Source organism: Saccopteryx bilineata, chromosome 2, assembly GCF_036850765.1.
Source record: "Saccopteryx bilineata isolate mSacBil1 chromosome 2, mSacBil1_pri_phased_curated, whole genome shotgun sequence".
In the NCBI taxonomy this organism is placed as follows: Eukaryota; Metazoa; Chordata; class Mammalia; order Chiroptera; family Emballonuridae; genus Saccopteryx; species Saccopteryx bilineata.
The window spans coordinates 385,790,858-385,806,932 of NC_089491.1; the positions used below are offsets into that span (position 1 = coordinate 385,790,858).

The following is a 16,075-nucleotide window of genomic DNA, read 5'->3' on the forward strand; positions in this document are numbered from 1 at the left end:
TTGTAACGCTTTAGTTGTTTATTGATTGATTCTCATATGTGCCTTGGCTGGGGGGCTCCAGCCAAGCCAGCAACCCTGCACTCAAGCCAGATGAGCCCGCACACAAGCTGGTAACCTCAGGGTTTCAAACCTGGAACCTCAGATTCCCAGGTTGACACTATCCACCGTTCCACCACCGATCAGGCCCATCCCTCATTCTTAATTCCCCGTAACCAGTCAACTGATGTTTTGTATATTTCTCTTCATTTTACTCTTTAAAAAGTTGACTGTAATAACCTATAAACTAGAAAGTGGTGTGGCTTTCAATCACCCGCCCCTCCAAACATCATTTTCATTCCTCAGACACCATCCTCTCTCCTCCCTTATAATCCTAGATGAAAATCCCTGGAATAAGCAGATGGCCCCAGACAGGAGGATCCCCTAACAAGGACCCTCGGACAGGTGAAGGCCTTGAGGAAATAAATTAGAGGAGAGGAGGCTGCTAGCTGGCCCTGGCCAGCTTTGTCTCGCAGACCCAGCGGTAGGGCCTCCGGCAGACATCGTCATTCCAGCGGCCGTCATCTGTGAAGTGGGCACAGTCCTCGCCTCCCCCGAGCCCATGTCCATACCAGTCGTCCGGCTGGTCCGGCCTCCAGTTCCTAAGAACACCAGACATAGTGGGGCTCCACAAGGCCTGACTCTCAGTCAAGCCGAGGAGCCCCTCTTGCCCTTGGACCCGCCCAGCTGGGACAGCAGGGCCCAGGTTGGAGGGGCAGCGAGTGCAGAGCGCCCACACTCACTTAAAGCCTGTCTCGTAGTCTGTCCCATCTACCCATCTCCAGGGCCCATTTTCATCAGTGAGGCCCATCCAGGTGCTCACGGGGCCCATGTGGTGCTGGACAAATCTCTGAAGAAAGAGGAGGAGGATGACCTCTCCATAAAACAGCCAGGCCCCCAGAGGAGCCCCCCCTACCCTAAGTCCTCACCTGCTCCTCCCAGGAGCCGACCACCACCAGGTGCCCGTTCTCCAGCTGGCAGTACTTCTCAGCCTCCGGCCAGGGCTTCCCCGTGCGTGAGAACCAGTAGCAGCTGCCTTCATGCTCCACCCAGTTAACGGGGCAGCAGGTCTTTTCAGAGCCTGGGAGAGGAGGGGAGGGGTGCAGAGGGAAGGGGAGGGGCTGAGGCTCCGCCCAGAGGGGAAGTAGTCAGGAAAGCCGGCTGGGCATCGCTGCCTCCTCACCATTGCCCTGGAGGACGGCCAGCTGACAGTTCAGGGTTCGCACGTCAGACACAAACGTCTTCACATGGAGCAGCAAGCTGGAGTGATCTAGGGAGACAGCACAGACGGGACGGGAGCAGTCGAGAGAGGAGGGAACGGTGGTCAGTATGAATACTGCGGTTGGGAGGGGTCTGCGTCTGTATGCAGGACCAAAGATCCATCTCAGATGCACCTGCCACAAAACCCCTGGTTTGGCCCGAGAGAACCCCCGTATTCTACACGTATGCACTGGCGCACATGCTTCCTCCCTGACCTTGACTCAGGTCCTGCTGCTGTTTCTCCAGCTGCGACTCCAGGGACTTCATCTTTCTGCCCACACCTCCTCCTGGGGGAGAAACTTGCTCAGTGGCCCCACATCGCGAGCGTCCCACGGCCGCCTAGCCTCAGCCTCGCCCCCCTCACCTTGGACGCGCAGGTCTTTGACCTCAGCCTCTGTGCTCGCTGTGAAGTTGTTGAACGTCGCTCTCAGGGCCCGCAGCTCCTCCTGCAGTTTAGAGTCTGGGCAGAAGAGGGTGTGGATTAGACCAAATGAGAGGCCTGTGTCCACTGTCACAGGTATCAACCCCCCAACATTGTTCCCTTCCCGCCCACCCGCCCGCCCGCCCCCCGGGGGGACACCCACTCTGGGATCCGATCACACAGACAACCACCAGCAGCAGGAGGCTGAGGCCCAGGGAGAGCAGGAGGAGGCGGGGTCCAGAGCAGAGCCGCTGAAAGAGTGGTTGGGGAGGAGGTGGCCCTGCAGAGGAAAGAGGACCAGGGTCTCAGGGACAGAGCGCAGTCTGGGGCAGCCCTGGGGTCCGAGGAGGAGAGCAGGCTAAGTCTCCTCTCGTAGACTAGGAAGAATCTCGTAGATTAAGACTGAAGTCCCGGCTGAATACCTCGGAAGCTTCGGCCAGGAGTGCAGAGGTTGTGGGTTAGATTCCCCGGTTAGAGCACAGACAGGAGCAGCTCCTTGTTCCTATCTCTGTCTCTCTGCTCTCCCTCCCTCCCTGCCTCTCTCGATAAAGTAAAAAGAAAAAGAAAAAAATATGAGCAGTGGGTGACACCTAGGGGCCAGAGGCAACTGGAAGTGGGGAAAGAAGGAGCTTTACATACAGAACCAAAGCTTTGACCAGCCTGCCCTAGCCCTATGCAGACCCTGGGCCTTTGCTGACACCTCGTGGCCTGACCGCGTCACTGCAGCCGATGAACCTCATCAGATCCTTAAGGATGGAGTTTGTGAGCTGGGAGACTGGTGGAATGGGAGACCCGCTGGGGAATCAGTGCTCCTCCCTGAAGGTGGGGTAAGAGAAGGTGATTTCTTTCTCTCTACATGAATCCCACTGCTCTTTGGCTGGGTGCAGGAAGAGAAGGTGGAGTAACCAAATTTCAGGTTCCTCAAATTGCTCCCACCCAGGGAGTCCTGGCCCAGTGAGCTGGAGTGTGGGGGCCTCCTCTCCTCCCCTGCCTCCCCTTTACCCAGCAAAGGGCACTGCCCACTCCCATCACCCAAGAACTGGATCCTGGCTCAGCCCAAGGAACATTCCTGCTCACATGAGAAAACATGGGCATCTATTTTTTTTTATGTAGGAGGCTTGTTCTCCCTCAGATCAGAGACACCCTCTCCCCAACCTCTTCATAAAAATCTTACCCCTTGACCAAACTGATCCCAGAGACCCCAGCCTGATATCAACTCCACGCGTGCGCACACACACACACACACACACACACACACAGCCAAAGGCTCACCATATTGGAAGCAGAAAGGAGGAAGCACCTAACTTCTTCCAGTTACCTTACACCCATGGGCCGACCCCCTCCCCGAAATCCTGAAAAGTAGGTAATATAGCGAGGGTCGGGAGGCCTTGGGTACCCATCACCAAGAAAGGGATTCCAGCCTGACCAGGCGGTGGCGCAGTGAATAGAGCGTCGGACTGGGATGCGGAAGTACCCAGGTTCGAGACCCCAGAGGTCGCGCGCGGGCTCATCTGGCTTGAGCAAAGAGCTCGCCAGCTTGGACCCAAGGTCGCTGGCTCCAGCAGGGGGTTACTCGGTCTGCTGAAGGCCCGTGGTCAAGGCACGTGTGAGAAAGCAATCAATGAACAACTAAGAAGTCGCAAGGCGCAACGAGAAACTGATGATTGATGCTTCTCATCTCTCTCTGTTCCTGTCTGTCTGTCCCTGTCTATCTCTGCCTCTAAAAAAAAAAAAAAAGAAAGAAAGAAAGGGATTCCATCCCACACCCTGTACCTCCCCTAAGGGTCAGCTCAGACACTATGTTCTTGTGATAGGGCAGACTCAGAGACAGAGTCAGGGGTCAAAGAAAGAAGCAGGAGCTCAGGCAAGGAAGCCAGACCCCCCCTAATGCTCACCCTTCAGAAACGAGGCAGCCCCTTACCTTGTCTGAGCTGGTGGTCACTCTCCTCATTGTCCAAATGCTGAAGATCCTGATACTCCTTTGTCATGGTAGGGCTGGCCGGGCCTGGGACTGGGTCAAAGCTGGGATTAGGGCTGAGATTGGGACTGAACAGAGTGGGTTGTGGGCTCCCATCTATTTCTAAGTGATAGGTGGCTACATGAAGACCTTTCTCCTTTCCCTCATTCCCTCCCAAGTCTGTCACCCCAAATCCATCCTCTGAAGTTTTCTCACTCTACCTCTTCCCTCTCCACAGCTGGTCCCCTCCACCCCTCCTCCCATCTTCCACCCCCCCCCCCACCCCCATCAGGCCCCTTGTGTCTGCCTCTCTTCCCCTTTTACTTGCTGGTGGTCTTGAGGGTGACTCCGGATCCCTCAGTGCTGTGCAGATCCCAGGCTAAGAAGGAAGCTGAAGCCTGGAGAATCAGGGTGTGCAGACAGCCCTTGACAATGGGAGAGAAAGGGGCAGGGCCCATGCAAGGGCTCTGAGCCCTGTGCTTATGCGTGTCTGCTTGTCTGTGCTCCTAGTGTGCCGACCCTGGCATCTCCAGTGCCCGGGACTTTGGACTTAAACAGAGGTGGAAATGGATTTGGAACTCAGGGGATGTGTGGGGGTGGAGGTGGGGGGATGGGTTACCTCTGCTTTCCTCCCCTGGGAGGGCGAGTGTTCTGGCCTATGCCCCTCACCTCCTCATGCTGGTCACCTCCTTCCTCTTTGCATGGTTGGAGAAGGGGCCAGAGGCCGGGCTTGCAGTTCCATGTCTCCCCCTCTGCCCCTCCCCCGTCACTCTTGCCTCTGAATTCCCAGAACTGTTGGTGTGTCCAACTATCTCCAACCAGGATCAAAGGGACCCGTTGTTCTTTGCTCTTGCCCAAACTGGGCCTGTGACCCCAGCATCTGAGCCTACGTCCCAGCCTCCTTGGGGGCTCAGCCACCAGACTTTCCAGCCCAGGCTGACTGGCTTCAGTCTTCTGGGGAGTCAAATTCCCAGTGCATGAGGGACAAGCTGTCAGAATGGCAGGAGAGCAGGCCTCTCCGTCTCACCAGAGAGCAGTGCCAGCCAACCTGCTCTGACTCCTACTGTGTGCCAGGGGCTGTCTATTCCTTAGCTCCTCTCATTATCCCCAGAGCATGTCCGCAGATGCGGGAAATCAGACCCTGAAAAGGAAGAGCTTACCCAGGTTCCCGGGGCAAGGAAGCAGCAGAGGGGAACTGGACTTGGACTTCCAGAACCTTGTGCAGTCACCGTGGCTGGGCCCTGAGGTCCCAGTGAGGCTAGAACGCGTCCCTCACAACTCCATGGGGGGTACAGAGAGGGTTGGGTTCTAAGAGGAGTGTGCGAATTTGAAGTACTGTATGCTAAATTAGAAATTGGGCAATATTAAAGACATTCACAAATCTCCCTTTAAGCCCCAACTGTGAAGCAAATCCTGTCACAGTTATTTCATGAAAATACTAGACTCATCAGAGTTTTTCATTATAAGACATTCAAGAACATGTCCCCTGCATAGAGTGTGAAAGCCTTGGCTATACCCTTGTTTGTCTCTGTCTTGAAAAGCTCCCTGTTGGCCCTGGCCGGTTGGCTCAGCGGTAGAGCGTCGGCCTAGCGTGCGGAGGACCCGGGTTCGATTCCCAGCCAGGGCACACAGGAGAAGCGCCCATTTGCTTCTCCACCCCTCCGCCGCGCTTTCCTCTCTGTCTCTCTCTTCCCCTCCCGCAGCCAAGGCTCCATTGGAGCAAAGATGGCCCGGGCGCTGGGGATGGCTCTGTGGCCTCTGCCCCAGGCGCTAGAGTGGCTCTGGTCGCAACATGGCGACGCCCAGGATGGGCAGAGCATCGCCCCCTGGTGGGCAGAGCGTCGCCCCTGGTGGGCGTGCCGGGTGGATCCCGGTCGGGCGCATGCGGGAGTCTGACTGTCTCTCCCCATTTCCAGCTTCAGAAAAAAAAAAAAAAAAAAAGCTCCCTGTTGTTGGCATGCACTGGCACTGTGGCCAGTAATTTTGGTTACTACTGGGCTGTTACTTTAGCATTCTCTGATATTATCACTTACTGTTTGGTTTATTCAGGCAAATAAACCTATGCTGTTTGGGTCAGAATAGTGGTTACCCCTCTAGAAGCAAGAAAGGATCATGGGAGATTCTGGGGTTATGGAAGTGTTCACCTTCGTGACGTGGGCTCTGGTTGCACGGTGCGTTCAGTTTGTAGAACTGCGGAAAGTGGCACATGTGCACAGAAAGCAGTGCCTAGAACCATGTTCCCCAAAACCATTCATTAGGGGGCTGAAAAACACCCCCCAAAATCAATAACTTTACAATAGGTGTCAGAGGTGATAAAACACTGAAGAAATCCAGACACATGACATGGACCATCAGGTCACTAATTTATAAACAAGCCTCTTTAAAATACTAGAGCTAATCCTCAGAAACTAAAAGCTTGCTAGAAACAAAACTATGCCACAATAGTGGTAGGTCTATGCACTGCAAGAACTCATCCACCGTTTACCTTTATTCCTTTTTTTTTTTTTTTTTTTTTTGTCTTTTTCTGAAGTTGGAAACAGGGAGGCAGTCAGACAGACTCCCGCATGCGCCTGACCGGAATCCACCCAGCACGCCCACCAGGGGGCGATGCTCTGCCCATCTGGGGCGTCGCTCTGTTGCAACCAGAGCCACTCTAGCACCTGAGGCAGAGGCCACGGAGCCATCCTCAGCGCCCGGGCCATCTTTGCTCCAATGGAGTCTCGGCTGTGGGAGGGGAAGAGAGAGACAGAGAGGAAGGAGAGGGGGAGGGGTGGAGAAGCAGATGGGCGCTTCTCCTGTGTGCCCTGGCCGGGAATCGAACCCGGGACTCCTGCACGCCAGGCCGACACTCTACCACTGAGCCAACTGACCAAGGCCTACTTTTATTCTTTTAAGAATATGTACCATGGCCCTGGCCAGTTGGCTTGGCGGTAGAGCATCGGCCCAGCATGTAGAAGTCCCGAGTTCGAGCCAGGGCACACAGGAGAAGTGACTGTCTGCTTCTCTACCCTTCCTCCTCTCCTTTCTCTCTATCTCTCTTCCCCTCCTGCAGCCAAGGCTCCATTAAAGCAAAAGTTGGCCCCGTCACTGAGGATAGCTCCATGGCCTCTGCCTCAGGCGCTAGAATGGCTCCGGTTGCAATGGAGCAGCGCCCCAGATGGGCAGAGCATCGCCTCCTGGTGGGCATGCCAGGTGGATCCCAGTCAGGCACATGTGGGAGTCTGTCTCTCAGTCTCTCTACTTCTCACTTCAGAAAAATACAAAAAAGAAAAAAAAAAAGAACATGTACCAGGCCTGACCTGAGGTGGCACAGTGGATAAAGCATCAACCTGGAATGCTGAGGTCGTGGGTTCAAAACCTTGGGCTTGTCAATTGGTCAAGACACCTATGAGAAGCAGCTTCCCACTCCTCCCCCCTCCCTTTTCTCTCTCCCCTGTCTCTAAAATATTTAATAAAGTCTTAAAAATATTAGCTACTATTATTTAAAAAAAAAAAGAATATGTACCTTGAATTATGCAAGGTCTTCAGGGACAAAGCCTCTTGTACGCTTTTTCTATGGCTAAATTACAACATACCACAAACTTAGTGCCTTAAAACAACCCCCATTCGTTAGCTCACAGTTCTGTAGTGTGGGCCAGAGGTCCAACTGGGTTTTCTGCACATGGTCTCACAGAGCCAAGGTCAAGGTGCTGGCAGAGCTGTGTTCATTTCTGGAGGCAAAGGAGAAGATCTGCTTCCATGTCCACTCAGGTTGTTGACAGAATCCAGTTCTTACAGATGTAGGATTGAGGACCCCACTTTTTTCTTTTTTTTTCTCCAAGTGTTTCCCAATCTTTTTTCCCCTTATATTGAATTTATTGGGGTGACACTGGGGTGCACAATTCTATAGCATATTATCTGTACACTGTATTATGAGTTCACCACACCAGAGGTCCCCATTTTTCTGCTAGCTGTCAAGGAGGGTCTACTCTCTGCTCCTAGAAGCCTCTCTATTCCTCATCATGTGGCTCCTCCATCTTCAAAGTCAGCAACAGTGACTGGCACCTTTCTCGTGCTTCAAATCTCTGACTTCCTCTGTCATTTTAAAGGGGCTACTGTGATTAGATTAGGCCTACCCAAATAATCTTTTTCTTTTTCTTTAATTTTTTCTTTTTTTTATTTTATTAATTTTTAGAGAGAAGAGAGAGAGAAAGAAAGAGAGAGAGAAGGGGGAGGGAGGAGCAGGAAGCATCAACTCCCATATGTGCCTTGACCAGGCAAGCCCAGGGTTTTGAACCGGCGATCTCAGCGTTCCAGGTCGACGCTTTATCCACTGCGCCACCACAGGTCAGGCATCACCCAAATAATCTTCCTGTCTTTTTTTTTTTCGGTTTTTTTTTTTTTTTTTTTTTTTTTTTTTTTTTGAGACAGAGAGAGTCAGAGAGAGATAGACAGACAGGAACGGAGAAAGATGAGAAGCATCAATCATCAGTTTTTTGTTGCAACACCTTAGTTGTTCACTGATTGCTTTCTCATATGTGCCTTGACCATGGGCCTTCAGCAGACTGAGTAACCCCTTGCTAGAGCCAGCGACCTTGGGTCCAAGTTGGTGAGCTTTTTTTTTTTTTGCTCAAACCAGATGAGCCCGCACTCAAGCTGGCAACCTTGCGGTCTCGAACCTGGGTCCTCCACATCCCAGTCCGACACTCTATCCACTGCGCTACCGCCTGGTCAGGCTTTTTTCACTTTTTAAAATTTTTTTATTGGCCCTGGTCGGTTGGCTCAGCGGTAGAGCGTCGGCCTAGCGTGCGGAGGACCCGGGTTCGATTCCCGGCCAGGGCACACAGGAGAAGCGCCCATTTGCTTCTCCACCCCTCCGCCGTGCTTTCCTCTCTGTCTCTCTCTTCCCCTCCCGCAGCCAAGGCTCCATTGGAGCAAAGATGGCCCGGGCGCTGGGGATGGCTCTGTGGCCTCTGCCTCAGGCGCTAGAGTGGCTCTGGTAGCAACATGGTGACGCCCAGGATGGGCAGAGCATCGCCCCCTGGTGGGCAGAGCGTCGCCCCTGGTGGGCGTGCCGGGTGGATCCCGGTCGGGCGCATGCGGGAGTCTGTCTGACTGTCTCTCCCTGTTTCCAGCTTCAGAAAAATGGAAGAAAAAAAAATTTATTTATTTATTTATTTTTTTTACAGAGACAGAGAGAGTCAGAGAGAGGGATAGATAGAAACAGACAGACAGGAACAGAGAGAGATGAGAAACATCAATCATCGTTTTTCGTTGCGACACCTTAGTTCATTGATTGCTTTCTCATATGTGCCTTGACTGTGGGCCTTCAGCAGACCGAGTAACCCCCTGCTTGAGCCAGCTACCTTAGGTCCAAGCTGGTGAGCTTTTGCTCAAACCAGATGAGCCTGCGCTAAAGCTGGCAACCTCGGGGTCTCGAACCTGGGTCCTCTGCATCCCAATCCGACACTATCCACTGCGCCACTGCCTGGTCAGGCAATCTTCCTGTCTTAAGGCCAATTGTGTATACATCATACATATACACAGTGAGCCCTCACTTAACATCATCAATTCTGTTACTTTAAATGAAATGAGGTATAATGAAACCAAATTTACCATAGGCTAACTGATACTAACAAGAGTTAAGTTCCTACTGTATCTCATCAATGTTATAACAAAATTACATTAAATGAAACATTATTCAAGGACCTGCTGTATATATAACCATATAAAAGATTAACTATATATAACATAAGTGTGAAACTCACATCTTATCATATTCAACTGTTCCAAGATAAGAGTGTGAAATCTTGGGGGCTGCTTTTAGAACTCTTCCTACCACTCTTTATACAAAGTGACCCTGTACCTTCTGAGTGTGTTTCCTACATGATGCAGAGAATATGCAGAGACTGATTCACACAGACAGGCTGGGCTCTGAACCTGGGAACCCCACCTCCAGGGCAGTTGATAAAGGTTCCCTAGAGGAGGGAAGAACAGGTAGATTTTATCAATGGGAATAAGCAAGTGGAAAATGGTCAGAGAAGTAGGTTGGGCTACCCTGAGATAGGCGTTAAATTTCAGAATGAGACACTTTGAATATCATTCAAAAACATAGCCGCTTGCTCGGTTGTTAGAACATTGTCTCAATATGCCAAAGCTGCAGGTTCGATCCCTGGTCAGAACACATACAGGATTCAGCCATTGATTCCATCAATAAGTAGAACAACAAATCAATGTTTCTCTCTCTCTCCCCTTTCCTCTCTCTCAAATCAATAATTTTTTTTAAAGAATAGCCTTAGGCCTGACCTGTGGTAGCACAGTGGATAAAACATCAACCTGGAATGCTGAGGTCACCGGTTCAAAGCCCTGGGCTTGCCCGGTCAAGGCACATACAGGAAGCAACTACAGACGCTTCCTGCTTCTCCCCTCCTTTCTCATTCTTCCTCTCTCTCTCTCTCTCTTCCTCTCTCTCCCTTCTTCCCCAAAATCAATAAATAAAATACAAAACATAAATACATAAAATAGACATATTCTGTCACCAAGTTACAAAAAAATAATAAGTAATAAATGATAGCCTTAACCACAGCCTCTCTCAGTGCCCTCAGTGGTCCCTGGATCTGCTTCACTTCAGCAGAGTTTGGACAGAACAGACCCAGGGACCCCGTCATTCCAGCCTCTGACCACGCTGCAACCTCTTTCCCAGTCCCCACCTTCAGAACCACCCCAGCCATCCTCAGCCTCCGAGACCAGCCAGCACCGGTGTTTGCCCTTAACTCCTTATTGCCGAACGACCACGAGCTCCCAAATTCATCAGAATTATTCCACCCGGGTGGAAGCTGCCTTCAACCGCCCGGTCACCCTGCACCCGCAGGCTCCCACACCTACCTCTCCCTGGGCTTCTGTTTCGACCTCGAAGACTCGGCTCTGGAGGGCGTGGGCCACTTCTTCCCAGCGTTGGCCCAGGGGAAGCAGAGAACGCTGAGCGTCTCTTAAAGATGCAAAACCAGCGCCCGGCCACGTTCTCTTCCAGGATGTGCCGAGGCCTTCTCTAGAAAAGTGGGGTGACACTCAGGACGCTAGGGAAGCCGCCACGGCCTTGGAGAAGAACCTGGACCGGGCCCTTTGGACCTGCAGGGCCTGGGTTCTGCCCGCGCAGACCCTCAGCTCCGTGACTTCCTGGGGAACCACTTCCTGGGTGAGCAGGTGAAACTCATCAAGAAGATGGGTGACCACCTGACTCACCTCAGCAGGCTGGCAGCCCCCAGGCTGGAGTGGGCGAGTGTCTCTTTGGATGACTCACCCTCAGACATGACTAGGAGCTGGCTCTGTCCAGTTAGTTTAGTTGACTGTCATCCGGAAACACAAGGTTGCGGGTTCGATACCCGGTCAGAGCACACATGGGAAGCAACCAAGGAATGCATGACTGAGGGGAACAACAAATGAATGCTTCCCTTCCCCCTCCCCTCTCTCTCCCTTCCTCTCTCAGTCTCTCTAAAATAAATAAAACCCTGGCCAGCCAGAGCCAGATAGCTCAGTTGGCTGGCGCGTTGTCCTAGCATGCTGGATGTTGCTGATTTGATCCCAGGTCAGGACACATACAGGAGAAGCTCGATGTTCCTGTCTCTCTCTCTCCCTGCCTCTCCCAAAAAAGGAAAAGCAAAACAGGAGCCTTTGGAGCCCAGAGGCCTTTGAGGAGCCCCTCTGCCTCCCTTGGTGTCTGGCTTTTTTTTTTTTTTTTTGATGGAGACAGAGAGTCAGAGAGAGGGACAGACAGACAGGAACAGAGAGAAATGATAAGCATCAATTCTTCGTTGTGGCACTTTAGTTATTCATTGATTGTTTTCTCATATTGAGACAATGTTGCTCCAGCAGACTGAGTAACCCCTTGCTCTAACCAGAGACCTTGGGTCCTAGCTGGTCAGCTTTGCTCAAACCAGATGAGCCCACACTCAAGCTGGTGACCTCGGGGTCTCAAACCTGGGTCCTCTGCATCCCAGTCCGATGCTCTATCCACTGCACCACCGCCTGGTCAGGTGGTGTCTGGTTTTTGCCTGCACCTTTCCCTGAAACCACTAGGAATCCTTTTAACTGTCTGGGAGCCCTCTCCCATGAGTTGGACCAAATGAAAACAATAAAGCTTTTTACAATAAATTAATGAATTAACTTAATTTAAAAATATATTTTAAATGCACAGAGATCTCCAAAGTAAAAGACATACACCCCCAGGGGATCACAAGATTAATAATGTGGCAAGAAAACATTAGAACCTTATTTATATATTTTTATCCCTTTTCTTTAGATTTCTACTTGGGAATGTATTTTATAAAGTACATAATAGATGTATACAGTGGTCCATGTGTATTAGTAACCTGTTACTGCAAAATGATCACCCCAAAACCTAGGCACTTACAAGGGTGATTTTCCCTGGCTGGGTAGCTCAGTTGATTAGAGTGTGGTCCTGATATGCCAAAATTTCAGGTTCAGTCCCCAGTCAGGGCACATGGAGAGCTGCAGGCAGAATAGTGGTGACATCAGATCTGTAAGCTGAACAGTGGCCTGGCCTTGGGATGAGTGATGAGTCAGAGGTGGGTCACGAAGAGGCAGGGAGCTTGGTCAGGGGGTCAGGGGGCTGCTTGGTTTCGGTGGGAAACTCTGAGGCTTGAGGCCAGACAGAGAAGGTCGCTTGGGCAGAACTTGGCCGAGGAATGGTAGTGGACCTGGTGATGGCTGAAAATGCAGAGAGAGGGGAGGGGAAGGGGCAGGGGAAGACAGCGGTGCACTTGTCAGGGTCTGGAGGGCTGGTGGAAGTGGGTCTGGAGTCCAGAGGTTTCTGGGCTGGTGACTCCGTAGGCATACGCTCAGGTGTGGTCCAGGTGAAGCAAAGCACCCGTGGTGACCTCCACCCAGTGAGAGGGCACAGTAGGAAGACAGCAGCCCAGGACAGAGTCCTGCCAGCGGGAGAAACAGAAGAAAGAGCCCCAGGGCTGCCAGGCCAACTGGAAGACAAAGTGACCTTCAGGGCCAGCTCTGGGGGCCCCAAGTGCCAGGTTAGAGACTGCCAAGGAGAGAAAAGGATGGGCCCCCCAGCGAGCAAGGTGTCAGGAAGAGGGAAGTGCTTGTCAGGTGTGGGAGCCTGGGCAGTTGGTGACTACCGGAGGGGCTGGTAGAATGAGAGCGTGTGGACGCTGAGAAGGGACAACTCGGGGCCCCAGGAGGGGTGCTGACGGGTAAAAGACTGGTAGCACAGAGGAAAAAGCCTGAAGGCCACTCTCAGATCGGAGTTCACCTTCCCCGCATTGGAAAGTGGGCTGAGCACATCGTTTTCATTCTTATTCTCATCACTAGCAGCACAGCTGAGGGGTGAGTTAGACTTTCAGAACCTCTGCATGTGGGAGAAGGCTGGGATCAGGATAGCAGAGGGCACCTCTGCCCACATCCCAGAGGGTGGACAGCAACTTCCCTGGGCCAGCACTGGGTCCCTGGGACGTTGTCTGAGCTATGAAGGACACCTGGGTTCTGAGCGCCCTCTGCCCCTGCCCGGCTCTCAGGGCACCTTCCACCTCCCATTTGGAATGGGCCTGCCTTGCTCTTGCCCAAACCCTCCTACCTCTTGGTGCCCAGCAGGCCTCAAAAGAGGTGAATGAACAAATGGGCACAGGAGAAAAGAGGAGGCTCAGTGCTGAATTTCCAGAGGGCGACCGATGTTTCCCCAATCTCAGAGGCCAAGTGGGGCGTGGGTGGCCATGAAGCAGGGGAGGCTGTAGGAGGTAGAACCAGGTGGAAGGGCTCAGTACCAGGACTAGCAGCAAGGGAAGCAGGGGCTTCCTAGGGCTGGCGGGAAAAGATGACCGCTGCACACAAGTTTCCAATGGGAACCCGAACAAACCCCCCAGCGCTTCGCTGCCTGCTCCTTGCGGCCTGCAGCTGGCGGCCAGCCTTCAGTAGGCCTTCCTCCCTCCAGCTCTCTCCTCCCTAGTGCCTGGCGGCCTGCCTTCAGGAGGCCTTCCTCCCTCCAGCTCTCTCCGCCCCAGCGCCTGGTGGCCTCCCTTCAATGGGCCTTGCTCCCTCCAGCTCTCTCCTCCCTAGTGCCTGGCGGCCTGCTTTCAGTAGGCCTTCCTCCCTCCAGCTCTCTCCGCCCCAACTCCACTGTCTCCACCCCATGCACACCCCTCCTTTTTAGTCCGGGACAGCCAGGCTTCTGGAAGCCAGGTTCCTCTCTGCTCCTCTTCCCCACTTTTATTTAGAGGGTGAAATTTTTAGAAAACTTGGGTTTTATTTCACTTTCAAGTTTATGCAGTAACTGAGACTAGATCATGAAGCCAATGGCAATAATCATGACCATTTTCTAAGTGTGCCAACGGCTTCCCATGGCTTCTCCCCTGCCCTCCTCACAGGAATCCTGCAAGGGGGGTAGTTATTATTCCCACTTTACAGCCAGGGAAAATGAGGCCCAGAGCAGCGAAGCTCTTTGCCCAGTTACCTCCAGGAACACCACACCTCACATCCTAACCTCACGAGCGCCTGGGAACTGGCTCTCTACTGCCCACTAGCGTACCTTCTCCAACAGCATGCAGCGGGGAACCGACCGCTCCCTCCCAATAGCCTCCAACAGGACTTTGCATGGCACCGCTTTCAAGTCCCATGTCAAGTCCTCAGGCCGAGCTCACTTCCCTGCCCCAGCTACTGTTTATCTCCCTCCCCCAACCTGCTTTGCCCTTGTCTGTCCCCATTCTGCCCTCCGACAATGCACTCTTCCTACCTTGCTGTTCCTCCCTCTACCTGGCACACAGCCCCACCCCGGGCTTCCTCATCATTCAGGTCTTCACTCAATGCTTCTCCAAAAAGAGGCCTCGGTGGCCACCCCACCTAACTCGCGAGGAACATACCCAGCAGTCCCTTCCTTTGCTTATCAGCACCGTCAAGCTAAATTATCAGCATTCCTTTATTTTCTACCCTCTGTTGTCCATTCTACTGGATGGATCCCAAGTTTCCCTGGGGACATGGTCATTACATCCTCAGCATTTTAAACACTACCTGGGCCTGACCTGTGGTGGCGCAGTGGGTAAAGCGTCAACCTGGAAACACTGAGGTTGCCGGTTCAAAGCCCTGGGCTTGCCTGGTCAAGGTACATATGGGAGTTGATGCTTCCAGCTCCTCCCCCCTTCTCTCTCTCTGTCTCTCTCTCCTCTCTAAAAGTGAATAAATAAAATTAAAAAATAAACAAATAAATAAACACTACCTGGCACTAACCAATATCCAAATAAGGATTTGTTGAAACAAACAAGAGGGGGTGTGGGGGAGTCAATTTGAACTCGTTTGGGAACCCAGTGCACCTATCCATTCACTCTCACTCACACACACACTCACACACACACACACACACACTGCGCCTATCCATTCACTCTCACTCACACACACACACACTGCGCCTATCCATTCACTCTCACTCACACACACACACACTGCGCCTATCCATTCACTCTCACTCACACACACACACACACACTGCGCCTATCCATTCACTCTCACTCACACACACACACACTGCGCCTATCCATTCACACACAGTCTCTTTACATGGCCAGAGACGAGCTTCATAGATTTGGAAGACTAGATCTCAAACTGCTAACATGCTTCCCTCTAAGAACTGTGTGTAATGCGACGGAGAGGGAACTTTTTTAAAAGTCATATGTACTTCTATATTTGAATTTTTGTAAGGTACATGTATTACTTATGCAAACTAAAAAAACAATGTGTGCAAAACTAGGTAATTTCACCCCTTCTCAGCAAACCCTCCTTCAGCCTTTAGAGCCAGACTTGTGACCTGTGCGCACCACCCCCAGCTCAGGGTCCACTCTGCAGCTAATTCAGGTAGAGAACACTGGCACAGCTGCAAAGGGTCTGTTCCTATACAGAACCACGCCAAGAGGATCATTTGAAAACCATCTTGAGAAGCAGCTTCTCCACCCAGCAAGACATCAGAATCACCTGGGAGGTTTCCTGAAAGGCACAACCCTAGGCTCCAGCCCCAGGATTGGATTGCTGGACAGAGTACTACTTAGAAAACTGTGCAGGGCAATCCACAGAGAGGATCACTGGTTTAAGTGGCATGCCTCCAGAGACCTCCATCTCTGTCCTTGGGTCACTGTTTTTGGGCTGGGGCAGCCATGTCCTCCCCAGAATCTCTGCCCCAGGGGGTTTGGTCTTTTATATCCAACTCTCAACTTCTGTTGGGGGTGGTTATAAAAACTACCCTTTTGTTCTGCTCAGGACTTGACCATTACAACTCTTGGACCCTGCACCTCAGCCCGACCCCTGAGGCCCCTGAGTCAGAGGGAGAAAGGCGCAGTGTCATTGATGTCCCCAGCAATGGCTCATTTATGTGGCAGCTGAGGCCATCATGGTGGGAGCCTGTCAAACTA

At 52.3% G+C, this 16,075-nt stretch overlaps 1 protein-coding gene across 1 annotated transcript; it reads right to left on the bottom strand.

Moving 5' to 3' along the window:
• Nucleotides 1–4,213, bottom strand: LOC136327164 (asialoglycoprotein receptor 1). The gene is made up of 9 exons (XM_066264073.1): nt 3,999–4,213; nt 3,639–3,728; nt 1,881–1,997; nt 1,661–1,756; nt 1,512–1,583; nt 1,220–1,306; nt 966–1,117; nt 780–886; nt 1–638 (listed from the first exon to the last, which is right to left on the bottom strand). The coding sequence occupies exons 2-9, from the start codon at nt 3,703–3,705 to the stop codon at nt 482–484; spliced, it is 855 nt and encodes a 284-aa protein (XP_066120170.1). The 5' UTR covers nt 3,706–3,728; nt 3,999–4,213; the 3' UTR covers nt 1–481.
• Nucleotides 4,214–16,075: the final 11,862 nt, after the last annotated feature.

What these genes read in the sequence shown, in the direction of transcription:
- LOC136327164 (XM_066264073.1), bottom strand. Translation starts at nt 3,705, where the DNA reads ATGACAAAGGAGTATCAGGATCTTCAGCATTTGGACAATGAGGAGAGT. An exon ending in GGCCGTCCTCCAGGGCAATG is followed by an intron (nt 1,118 to 1,219) that starts GTGAGGAGGCAG and finishes CTCCTCTCCCAG; the next exon opens with GCTCTGAAAAGACCTGCTGC. An exon ending in TCGGCTCCTGGGAGGAGCAG is followed by an intron (nt 887 to 965) that starts GTGAGGACTTAG and finishes CTCTTTCTTCAG; the next exon opens with AGATTTGTCCAGCACCACAT.